The following is a 12,585-nucleotide window of genomic DNA, read 5'->3' as shown; positions in this document are numbered from 1 at the left end:
AGTCACAGCCAGCAGTAAATTTTTAACAGGGCACAGCAGCTCTGTACTTGGGGGACAGAGGGTTTAACCCCACTCTCCCAGGCCCCAGCTGGTGTTTTCCCTGCCTCCCTGGCACCCAACCCATCTCTGCTAGAACAGACAGCACAGCTCACACTGGGAAGTTGGGGGATTGTGATTTAACTTGAAAAAGGAAGGGGTCTGGGACAGATGTTTCATAAACCGGTTTGATCCAAATCAGTTCAATCTGATACTACATTCAACCCGGTTTATCTTAGACTAGTTTCAGCCATGATGTCCACACTGACAACAAAGTCAACATGAAGCTAGCAAAAGCTAGTATGGCCTTTCGCAGACTCTGTTGGTCTGGGACCATGGGGCATCAGAATGTCAATGAAACTGAAGGTCTACAAAGCCATCATTCTCCCAACCCTCCTTTATACCTACGAAACCTGGACCATCTACTAGTATCATGCCAAGAAACTAAACTACTTCCACCCGTGCTGCCTGTGAAAGATACTAAAGATCAAATGGCAGGACAAGATTCCAGACACTGAGGTGCTCAGAAGATCAGCTCTCCCTACTGAAACTGGCACAGCCACCTTTGAAGAATGCCTGACACTTGCCTGCCAAAGAAAATCTTCAACTGCAAACTGTCAAATGGAGTACGCTCTCGCGGAGCACCAAAGAAATGGTACAAGGACACCCTAAAGAGTTTTGGCATCGATCCAGAGTCATGGTAGCAAATCACTTGTGACTGTCCATCTTGGAGGTCATCAGTCCAGAGTGGTGCACTGGCCTTTTGAGCAGTGGTGCACAGCAGAAGCAGTGAGGAACCACGTGGCGAGGACAAATAGGACCTCTCATGTCCAGTCCTCATTACACTCCTGCTTCTGCAGCAGATTGTTCAGGGCAAAGATTGGGCTTATAAATTACATGTGTACCCATGCTACCTAGCCACAAGACCCCCCTTTCCTCTCTCTTTTTTCCTTTTTCCTTTCTTTCTCCCTTGTCTTTTCTCCTTCCCTCTTTCTTTCCTGCTTCCCTTCTCTCTTACGTCCCCACCCCCACTGTATGCGGTCATGTTCGCTTGTAAAGGATGAACAAACATTTATATGCACTGAACTTCTGTTCTGTTACAGGTTTAAACCAGTTTCTGATGACTTAAAACAATCTATGTGTAACTTCTGTCCCCAGCCAATGGCAGAATAAATAGCCTGGTAGTTTGAAAGGAACATAACTAACAAAGTATGTAAATACTGAAAACATGTTACAGCAAAAGCTGTTATCCAGCATCCCCTGGGAACGGGGGATGCCAGTTAATCAAATGTGCACTGGCCGGTGTACTCCCCGGCATCAGTGTGCCAGGGGACAAGGGAAGGGAGCCCCATGCAGGCTGCTCAGCCCTGTGAAGGCTGCTTTGCCCCAGGCAGGCCGTGGGCCGAAGAAGTGAAGAAGAAGAACTTGGCTCGTGGCGGTGAAACTGGAAGAGAGACTTCCAGTTTCACTTTTGCCGCATCCCTCGGATGTCAGTTAGTGGAGCTTTCCGGTTAATAAAGTGCTGGATAACACAGTTTTTGCTGCATTACTATATTCCATAAAAAATATTTTTAGCACTGTAGCATTTATTTAAATAATGGTTAAATCCTTGTGGACATAGAGAAAGTTATCAGGGACAAATAATGGTAAGATAGTTATAACAAATTAATTTTTCAGAATACAATTCCCCTCTCAAAGGTATATTACACCTTTTTGAATTATGAACTATTTATGAGAATGAATGTTTAGGCTCATACCTAGTTTAAGCTTCCTAGCCAAGGAGTCAATCTGAATAGTTGGGTCAGACCCCATAGACAAGAAACAGATGAGAGGTGTCCGTGTATCGCTTTCCTCCCAAGTTTTCTCTAACTGTAAAATGACTGGTTCGGTATATTTCTCATCTAGTGAATCTGCAATATATTTTCTGGCTTGGGAAAGAGTGCGATCTGGGCACCAAGACCTAGGAATAAACAAATATTGTTAGATGTAAATATATTGTCTTCACAGCATTTCATGCTTATAAAGGAAAGTTTAAGAATGTTAGATTATATATTAGAGAAAATATGTTTAGGAAGCATTATCAATAAAATAATGTAAGATTTTCAATTGCCTTTTTAAATACTTTTTCTTAATACTTTTTTTAGACTTTGTAAATAGTTAAAGGACATCAACCCTAGAGGAGTCATTAACTTTTTTTTTTTTAAACCACACACAAAATATTCGTGTTTCTCTGTAAGGTCCATAGTTATATTAAAGGAGGAGAAAAAATGTGACATAATCAGATAGAAGCAAGGGTGGAGTTTTTTTGTTTTGTTTTTGTTTGTTTGTTTTACGATATCTTTTATTCAACCATTTGTATAATTGGGAGAAATACTGGACAAGATTTTGGGCAGGAAAGGAACTGATATTTGGTAGTGGGGAGTTGTTAAGGAGATGCCTTTTGCTGTTTCTAAAACAAGAAAACATTCATATGCCAACTTTAAAAACTTCTAAAAAGTTTCAGTTTGTACCTTCATAGTAGAGATTGCTAGGGATTGTTGCCTCTGCAACTACTGTCTACCCCCCTTTTGCCTATGCAACAATACAATTCCTAACCATATAATCATGATAATTTTTTACAGCAGGACTTAAGACCTCATTTCTTTCACAAATGTTAGTTATTCTGAAGATGACTAAGGCTTGTGTAACTAATGAGGTTGTCTGTTGGCTCTATCCTCTTCTGTTGCAGCAACTGAAAGTTAGGCAAAGAATGAACTGAAGCTTCAGGAAGAGAGGGGATGGTTTGGACAATGCAGTTGAAAATAAAATCCAGTTATTCAGGGTAGCATTCATCTCTACAAATCACTTACACTAAGCTTTTCACTAGTAAGCAGTAATATTAGTTCTGCATTTTCTGAAAGTTCAGCTTAAGGCTGGCCTCTGATTTGAACTAGTGCTGAGCAGCTTAGCTGTAACTAAAGCTGTAAACTACATATGGCATTATGCTATATATTTCTAAGATTTGGCTGTTTAACCCTTCTTATATTTTGCCATTGTTCCTTTCATTTTATGACTTTGGCACTTTATTTCTAGATATTCTTTGTATTAACCATTTTGATTAATCAATTTAGTCACATAATAGGATTGTTGGGAAACAAAACTCCATAATAAAAATTTCTGAAATTACAAATAAATTAAAATAACAACAATTTCCATAGTTAATACTAAAAATTTAATTGAAAAATGAGAATATTACTTAACAGTTTCAAAATATTTAGGAGATTTTTAAGGAGTCCTAAAGTCCCATTGTTTTCCAACATTTCAGGCAAAGCTGAACAAACATGTTTTCTAGAATATATTTTAGAATCCTGTAAGAATATAAATGTTTGGGTTTTTTTCAGTGAGTATCTGTAAAGTCAGTGAATCTTAGTTGCAGGTAATATTTCATGCCATATGAAACTGTATTTTGTACATATCTTACTGAGATAGCACATGATATACTGAGATGTTTATTGTAAAAGGTAATTTACACCAGTAACAAATAGTGCTTGAACATTTATGGAGATGCTCACCTGATAAGTAAAAGTTTCCGGCAGGTATCTAATGAGTCATTGTATCCATCAGGAATAACTTCTTCCTCAGGAGCATCTTTATCAAACCAACTTTTCCACCCCTTCTCATTACGAAGTATCTAAATAGATTACATGAATAAATACATAAATAACATTGGCAATTATGAGATGGCAATAATGTTAGAAGGTTATGTTTTAATGAAACCCTTCAAATTAGAATAATTTTTCAAATACATGTCATGACAAGAGGAGGCTATTGAAAATATATGTTCAGAGGTAGCATAATAATAAGTTATTACAAAAAGATATTAGATATTGAGACACCCACTCTAAACAATTTGCCTAGGAGTAAATAGCCAAGCATAAAATAATCTTCCATGCATAAAGATAGGAAGGTCATCTATTAGCAGGCTGATTCTCTACTATAAAGACAAAGATAGAAAGCATTGCAATTGATGTATATCTGTTACTAATAAAAAGATGAGAGACTATAGCTAAAATTATTGCATGAACCAATATGGCCAAAGAACACAACAACAAAAGCAACACTCCATTCTAAACTATAGTCATCATTATATTACGTGGCTTTTGAAATTTCAAGTAAATATGAGTTTGATCAGTGGAGAGATCCCTAAAGCCCTTCTCTAGAATATCTGCCAACATTAGGGCTGTGTGAAGCTTCGGTCCCTGATTCGATTTGCCCCAATTTGGTGGCCAAATCTTCAAATCCGAATTGAATCAGGAAACCCTTTAATCTCTCCAAATTGAATCAGAACCCTCCTAATCGATTCGGAGAGCTTCAGTGCTTTGGACATAGACACAGCTTTAACATACCTCAAGGTACCAGGCAATTCATGAATGCTGTGATGCTGAGGTGACAGAGCATCCCACAGGAGCGTGGGGGACTTCCCAGAATGCTTGGCAGTTGACCCAGAATTGGACCAGAAGCACTTCTGGTCCACTTATGGGTCCACTGGGGAGTGCGCAGGTGGGCCCCCCCCATACCCCCCAACTCAGTGACTGGTGCCTCTTGGGTCTGGGGGGCCACCCAGGGTCCCCCCATGGCCAATTTCTGAGCCAGGGGAGTGCAGGGGGCCCCCAGCGCACTCACTTACAGACCTGGAAGTGGACCGTTAGAACTTCCAGTCCACTTGTGGGTTTGCTACCGAGCACACAGGGTCCCTATCCCCACACTCCATTTGCCCCACCACTGCAATATTCATGAGCCGTGCCTGGTACCTCCATGTGCCAGGTACCTCGACGTATGTAGAAAAAACATTTAAAATTGTGTCTATGGCTGAATCGCTGATTCTCTGAATCAGCATTGAATCTTCAGAGTTGAATTTGTTCAACTCAGATCGGGAACAGTGATCCAAATCAATGGATCGAATCACTGTCCCTGATTCAGGCCGAATCTGAATTGAATACGGCCCATTTTGTACACCCCTAATACTTGCATTTTCTTATGGAAGTGTAGCAGGGCACTGAGGTGCCTGCTACTTGTGGAGCGATCAGTAAGGAGCCCAGCTGCGGGTTGCCAGGGTAACCAGTGGGTGTCAGCTGACTGGAAGGGGCAGGGCCTGGCTCCCACATAGCCCCAGGCCAAGGCCAGGTAGGGAGTTCCCCACCTGCAGTCAAGGGAGAAGGAGCTTTGCCAGAGCAAACAGCAAGGAGAAGCCTGACTGCATGAGCAGCTCCTGATTGCTGTTATGGGGTGGAGAATTCCCTGGTAGGGATTGAATGTTGTTTAGCCGGACGGCATAGATTTTATGTTATAGCCCAGGGGCTTGTGTTTTTGTGTTTGCTGTTTAGACCGGAGGACTGGGTGAGGCTATTAGGGGTTGGAGGAGGCCTCATAGGGGCTCCACAGTAGCGTGGAGATCCTGGCGCCAGAGCGGGCACAGCATTTGGAGTGCACTAACCCCGGCATCAGAGAGAGCACCGCATTTTGGGGTGCACTGACCCCGGCGCCAGGGAGGGCGCAGCATTTGGGTACATGGACCCCGGCACCAAGGAAGGGGCCAGGCACGGCTACAGCCCCCTGAGCCCCAAGGTTGAGAGAAGCCCCAGAGCAGAGGGAGTGATGATTGATGAGACCCAGAGGGGGCACAATTGTGAGACAAGGCTACAGAAAGTCTGGGCGCCAGAGGACGCAGAGAGTGAGACTGACCGAACAACGTCCAGTACATCAGTGAGGCTTGGGCTGTGGTGTAAGGGGAGGAAAGGAGCCGCAGATAGCGCCCTCTGGCATTGGGGCAGAAAATGGGCAGCCTCCTGCTTAACTAACATCCTCTAATTAAGCAAATAACAACAAGGCGTGGCAGAAGAGAAGGTGGGTGGTTGGCCCATAACAGGTCGGCAGGGCCACTAGTGGACAGACCCCAAAGAGAGAGACCTGTCCCAGGAAGTCACTCCCAATCTTGCATTCTCTAAGTTAGGAACAATTTAGAAATGCCCCTGCATGATATCTTAGGGCACTGGTGGCCCCATAGGCCAGATGAGTACTGCAGAGCCAGTCCACAGGCTGCTTCAGGCCCTGTGCTGTCTCTGCCCAGCCTCACGCACTAGGATTGGATCCTGGGCCACTCCACACTGCCACAATTGGCCCCATGTCAGCAATATCTGCTCTACACTATTCTAATTGGTCCCACGCTGCCCCAATCAGCTCTGCACCACCTGGATCTTCCCCATATTGCCCTGAACAGCCCCACACCACCTCCCACCCCACTAATTGGCTCGTCACATCCCACATCAGCTCCACACTGCCCCACACCACCCTAATCAGCTCCACACTGCCCTGATCTGCCTTATGCTGCTCAGATGAACCCTGTACTGTCCCAATCAGTTCCATGCCACTCCACAGTGCCTGAATCAACAAGCTTCATGCTGTCCTGCACTACCCAGAATGGCTCTGTGCTGCCCCATGCTGCCAAATCAGCTTTATGCCACACTGCACTGCTCTGTGCTGCCCCAGTCAACCCCACACTGCCCAATCAGCCCCATGTGCCCAATCTAGCATGCAAGGCCATGCTATTGAGTCTGTAGCACTCCCTATGGGTCTAGAAATTTGGCAAAAGGAAAGTGGCAGCTGCCATTGCCCCATCACCAGATTTTTGGACCTATGGGGAGCCATAAGGGCTGGATGACTTAGTTCCATGGGCTGGATCTGGCCTATAGGCCAGGGGTTGAGCATCCCTGTCTTAGTGCCTTGTCACACTTTCAATTGCAGCAGTTGCAAATCATTGGAATGTAGTGCCCTATGGTTACTTGCTTGAAAGTGAACAACTTTGCAGTGCCACAATGGCATTTAACATGTGCTAAACTACTTAAATGTACAACTATTTGCATTTTAACTGCACTCAATAAATGTTGTCAAGTGTGCAACATTGCCCTTGGTCTAACTATAATAGAACTAGAGACATACTGATCTTATAATCAGATATTTCAATTCTGAGTTAATCTCTCGTTTTATACTACTAAGTAGTGCATATTTGTTTCACAGTACAGAGCTGGGCGTAGGAGTGGTGAGGGAGGGAACAGGATCTCTTTGTCATTCCATCGTGCACTCGGGTTAAGTCATTGCCTCCCCAGCCATTTTGCATCATCATGCCTCACTATGATTTTCTGGAAGTGAAGCGAGCTTTCTATTAACAACAGGCCTTTGCGAGACACAGGTGAGACCAGTAACAAGGGACAACCCACCCCAAGCCCCAAACCCAGTGGGTAGGTGTTTGCTAGGGCTCTTAAGGTACACACCTTCATAGCTCCAAGCCAATAATGAAGATGGTAGACACCTTTCTAAAATCTGAAGTCTACACAATCTTGTCTGCTTATCTGATGGAAAATTCTGTCTGATGTTTGTCCCAACATCTTTCCACCATTCTCTCTTCTCTGTTGTTAGATTTATCCACAGTTGCCTCCCTACCCTGCCATATTCCTTCCCATTTTCTATCTTATTTCCTCTGATGAGTACTACTTGCATGCCTCCTTCCCTTACTTCCTTTTCTCATTATTTTGCTCATGTTGTTTCATTCTGTTCCTACAATCATCATACAAAAAAAGAAAAATACATCTATTCTTTCAAAAGTATACCATTTGTGTGCCTATTGCCACTCCATTCATTTTGCTTGTATCTCATACTGCGGCTCTGATCCTTTTTCTGTTTTTGGTTTTTCAGACCCTTAATTTTTCAAGGCTGTGGCCATGTGCTATTTGTCTATAAAGCAGGACAGTGAAAATTTAATTCCGATTGGGAACTGTGAGCACTAATAAAAACAAAGATAAATATAACAATATCACCTGATTCATAATTTCTGAAAACTGTGGAAGTTTGCTCAATTCTACCAAATTCAGCCATGTCATATCAAGGATCCACCGGAATGGTTTGGGAGGACAAGCTTTTAGATCCAGTGCTGCACCTCCTAGAAAGAAACATCATTGTGATAAAATACATACGATGCAATTTGATATTTGTTTGGGAATACTACAGCAATATGACTTAAAACAACTGCATAATAATCAGAGTTTCTATATTATGGGCATGTCAACATACAACAGAAAATATATTTTGGAACTTTAAGAGGGAGATTATGGCAGAGCAGGAAGAAATAAAGGTTGCAGAGTATATCTGTTCTTTTCACCTTGTTTTCAGATGATCTAAAACAGTAGTTCCCAACCTCCTTAAACTCAAAGTGCACCATAGAATACATCAGCTCTTAGCATTCACTTGTTTTTTTGACTACAGAAAAAAAACCAATAGAGTTCTTCTGTTGCAAAAAAAACTCAGACCACAACAGGTCAGTGTGTTTTTTCACACTACAGGTTCCAATCCATGTGCTTTGTGTGTAGGTGTTTGCTAGGGCTGTGCAAAGGTTTGGGTGGTGATTCAATTTGGAGGAAATTTGGCCTGGTTCGGTGGCTGAATCTCCAAATCTGAATTGAATCAGGGGACCAATTAAAAGCTCCAAATCAATTCAAAGCTCTGAATCTTTGGAAAAGATTCAGAGAGCTTTGATGATTTGGACAGTCCCTACCTGCTGTAGCATGGAGCTGCAGTCAGACTTGAAGCTGGTAAGAAGGGGGTGGGAGAGAGGGGTCTGGGGGAGGGGAGCTTTTACTAGCTTTGTTTTTCTTTAATACAATATAATATGGCAATGCAGGTATTACTGCAACAATATATGACCACAGGCAAAGCTGACTCCAGCTCTAAAGGCAATTATCTTTGTTTTAAACCCTGTTTTTAGCTTTAAGATGTATCCCTGAATCCATTTCATAATGCTTCAGATCTAGAATATACAAGCAGTTGTCTTCATTTTTATAGGAGGATACTGATTACACACTGATGTGTTTAATAGTTTATCACAAAACTATTTATCATCCTGACAATTTCCTGATATTAGGTTGTTTTACTGTACAGGGAATTCTTTGGATGAATTTTCTTCTATTTCATTTATTATAATGATGTATTGTAGATTGTTTTGCATTTACTTTTAAGAAGAAAAATATTTCTTTATGAAGAATTTATCCTTAGATAGTACTTTTAAAAAATAGCAGAGAAGGAAAGCCAAAAGGGAATCTTGTACTGTCAAAAATACATTGCACATTCACCTGCAGTTCTGCCTCTTTTCTAATACTTAGCATTTCTATAATGTTCACAGAACATTATTGACATTACTAAACTAGTCCATGAGGATGGTGGAAAGCCAAGGAAGGAGGAGAGAGAACGTGGAAAGGTAGAAGAAAGAACAATCACTCTGGTCTGAAGGACCTAATCTTGAATGATTAACAACAAAAGGCCCAACAAGCTAAGAAAGCATATCTGTGTTCCACAGTGTCTGACAACACAACTGGAGAGGAAATGCAAGTGAGCATCTCTGGAAGAGAAGTACAAACCAATTGTTACAGACTGGGAGAAAGGTCAGGATCTGAGTCAAATATTTTTACTATAATTTCCTTTTTCTTAGAAGCTTCTTTCATCATAAATGCATTATGCCTCTTTTCTGGGAGCCATTAAGGGTTTCCAGTGGTGTCTTGGAGGCCTCCAAAGCTAAACTGCCTCCCTCCTTTCAGGCTACCAGAATAACGCTTCTAACAGTGTAGAAACACTCCAAAAATTGTGTTAGCTCTAAAAGAGTATTTTGGAAAGTATGTTGACTAAACAGAGGTAACTACATGTAAGTATCCTTTTAGCTGGAAAAAATACAAAATGTTACAACTTGCATTGTAATGATGCAATAGATTAGACAGGGATGTAAAGTGAAGGAACAGAAGGAAGGAAATAAGAGCGAGCAATTTTCTGATCTGTTACACAACTCTGGGGCCTCATTCTACATGGATGAGATTCTGCCATAATTGAATCACATAAGTAGGAATGGAAAGAGCAAAATAAAAATATTATTACAGGGTACATCTACATGTGTGCTTTCCTGCAGTTGACTAATCAGCTCTGCAGTAAAGCATCACTGTCTACACGTGTGCTGGTATTAGGGCACAGTAAATTAATTAACTCTGCCATAAGATAGTACTATCCCTGGCAGTACTATCTTACAGGGGAGTAATTAAGTATGACAAAATGCACGTGTAGATGGTAACAAAGGCAGACCGGGGCATGAGGATGCTAAAGTGCAGGAGCTGCCTGTCACATGGCTCTCAATTTAGCACTGTTATGCCCTAGCCAGTCCTGATGTCACCCAACACTGCCACCCAGAGCCTGGGTCTGATCCCCCCCAAACCTGCTGTTAGCCCAGGGCTGCTCCGCCCTGGCTCAAACTGTAAATGCTGCATCTGGGAGCAGCTGACTCAGGCTTGAACTGGTCTGTGCTTTATTGGGTCATGTTAATTCATGTGAAGATGCACCCACCTTAGACTAAAAAAAATAAATAAACTCCTCAATACAAAGTAACTACTTTATACTTTAAGAAATTGTTGAGGACCATCCCCGTCTCAATGTTGACTGTACAGAGAAACAAAAACTCAATTTGTAGAGTGTGATCAATGTACTACAGAAATTATTTTTTACAAATTCCAATGCTATTGAACATTTTTTTCCAAAATGCCATTACAGACATTGTAAAGGGAAGTCTTGATTCTTTCAGGAATGTTTCCCTGCGTGCCTCAAAGATTCAGGATTTTTTTTCCCATCTTTTTGAGATTACTTTTAGGGGCAAACACCTTTGCATTCTGAATGAATGAATAAAGCACGTAACAAAAGATTCTGTACATTTGAGAATATCTTTGGAGCTCGCTGAAAGTGTGTTTGGAATAAAATCTTTCTATGGCATCATTAGAATTTTCTGCTAACATCTTATTATCTATGGGTTATTGTGGCAAAGAGTTTCACAGGAAAATTGTGGCTTGTATAAAAATATTTTCTTTAACAAATTTTGAATTTGCTGCCAATTTATGAGTTTTAAACATTATGGGATCTAGAGAGATTGGGAGGGGGTGCAGTTCTCTGCCAATATGCTTTCTACTTTCTAAGTTTAAAAGGTCTGTTAACTCACCAATAAAGATTCAAAATATTTTTTTATTTTAAATTCATCTTTTTTCTTTTTACCTCTAATAAGTGCTTGGAACTCTCTGGTTTTGACGTGTCCCCTCTGAAGATCAATTTTTAGTGTTAGAAGAAGGGTAAAGAGGAATTTGTGGTTTTCATACAAGCCTCTGACAGAGTACATATAAGTTTCATACGTAAGGTATTCAATAATATTTGAGATTCTTTTCTGAGGCAAAGGAGACTTCTCAGATCTAAAGCATGAAAAGAAAACACATAGAAATGGTATAAATAATATTGATATTAATTGTAATTGAAAGCTAAATGTTCCAATCATAGATAGGTCTGTATTATCATACTTGGCCATGGACTGGTCGAATAACTTTAAGAACTGGGCCAGTGAAGTTTGGTACATGTTATTGACCATGCTCATTTCTGTGATAAGAAAGTAAAGAATGCTTCCTCGTGTAGCAGCAGGTCGATATTCCTCTTGTGCAGTATTTATCTTCACTTGAGTTTCTCCTGCCACATATAACTTTTCAGCTACCTCAGCTGCTGTTTGTTTAGTTGTTCGCAGAACACCAATCAAAGATTCATCATCTACTAGAGAACCTAAAAAGTTAAATATAAAACATATTTAGAATTGGTTTTAGATTTTCCACATGCATGATTTTAAATGAAAATTAAAATGAAAAAGTTATTCGTTCTGAATGACCTACTGAATTTCACAATTGCACACCAAATAAAACAAGTACAGAATCAAAATACTAAGTTTTGCATACTAGAAAATTGCACTGATGCAGCTTATTCTGACATAGCTGTACCTTGGCTAACTGCAACTGTGCAGTGTGTCAACAACAGACACCATTCTCCATCACAGGGGTCAGCAACATTTTTGGGCAGAGTGCCAAAAACACCTGGAACCTTGACTTTCTAGAAGTCGGTGCCAGGGGTGGATGGCAAGGTAGCTGTGAGGGGCCCAATTCTTTCTATGGCAGTGCAGCCCCAGCCCCTTACGCACCATCCACCCCGAAGTGCATGTGCCAAGCAAAATGCCCCATGTGCCAGGGGTTGCCTACCCCTGCTCTATCAGGATCTCTAGACTGTTGCACTGAAAGTCAACAGGACTTAAAGGCTTCTAAATAGCTTAGATTCTTTAAAACTATTATCCTATATCCTTTAGAAGGCACACCGGCAGTTTTAAATCTGCCTAGTTCCATTAACTTTAACGAAGCTACGTACATTTTCACAAAACCTGAGTATCTGTCATAAGCAGTTTTGAATCTTTGTGTTACAGTCCTACTACATTCATTAAACTTCCCCTTCAGTGGCAGTGACAGTGTTTCCACCCAGGTCAAGACTTCTTTTTTTTTTTTAGTGTTAGAGCAATGCCTCTTTCAGTAGAGGCACTGACATACTAGTTAACTAACTTTTACCTTCTTCTTTAAAAAGATACCTCAGAAAGGGTCTGTGTACCAACTCACAAACATACTCCCAAGGAAAGGA

General features: G+C 41.3%; 1 protein-coding gene across 1 annotated transcript in view; it reads right to left on the bottom strand.

Annotated features, from left to right (window-relative positions):
* The window catches only part of DNAH8 (dynein axonemal heavy chain 8), a 329,691-nt gene that overhangs the window by 56,210 nt on the left and 260,896 nt on the right, over nt 1-12,585 (bottom strand). The window contains exons 78-82 of the mRNA XM_090046651.1: nt 11,439-11,691; nt 11,143-11,333; nt 7,887-8,008; nt 3,588-3,706; nt 1,794-1,996 (exon numbers count right to left, since the gene is read on the bottom strand). Of these exons, the coding sequence (XP_089902777.1) occupies nt 1,794-1,996; nt 3,588-3,706; nt 7,887-8,008; nt 11,143-11,333; nt 11,439-11,691 (888 nt within the window). The remainder of the gene's footprint in view (nt 1-1,793; nt 1,997-3,587; nt 3,707-7,886; nt 8,009-11,142; nt 11,334-11,438; nt 11,692-12,585) is intronic.

Source organism: Crocodylus siamensis, chromosome 1 (genome assembly GCF_052110815.1).
Source record: "Crocodylus siamensis isolate JL-2025a chromosome 1, ASM5211081v1, whole genome shotgun sequence".
In the NCBI taxonomy this organism is placed as follows: Eukaryota; Metazoa; Chordata; order Crocodylia; family Crocodylidae; genus Crocodylus; species Crocodylus siamensis.
The sequence above is the reverse complement of the archived record's forward strand: the minus strand, read 5'-3'. Positions and strand labels throughout refer to the sequence as shown.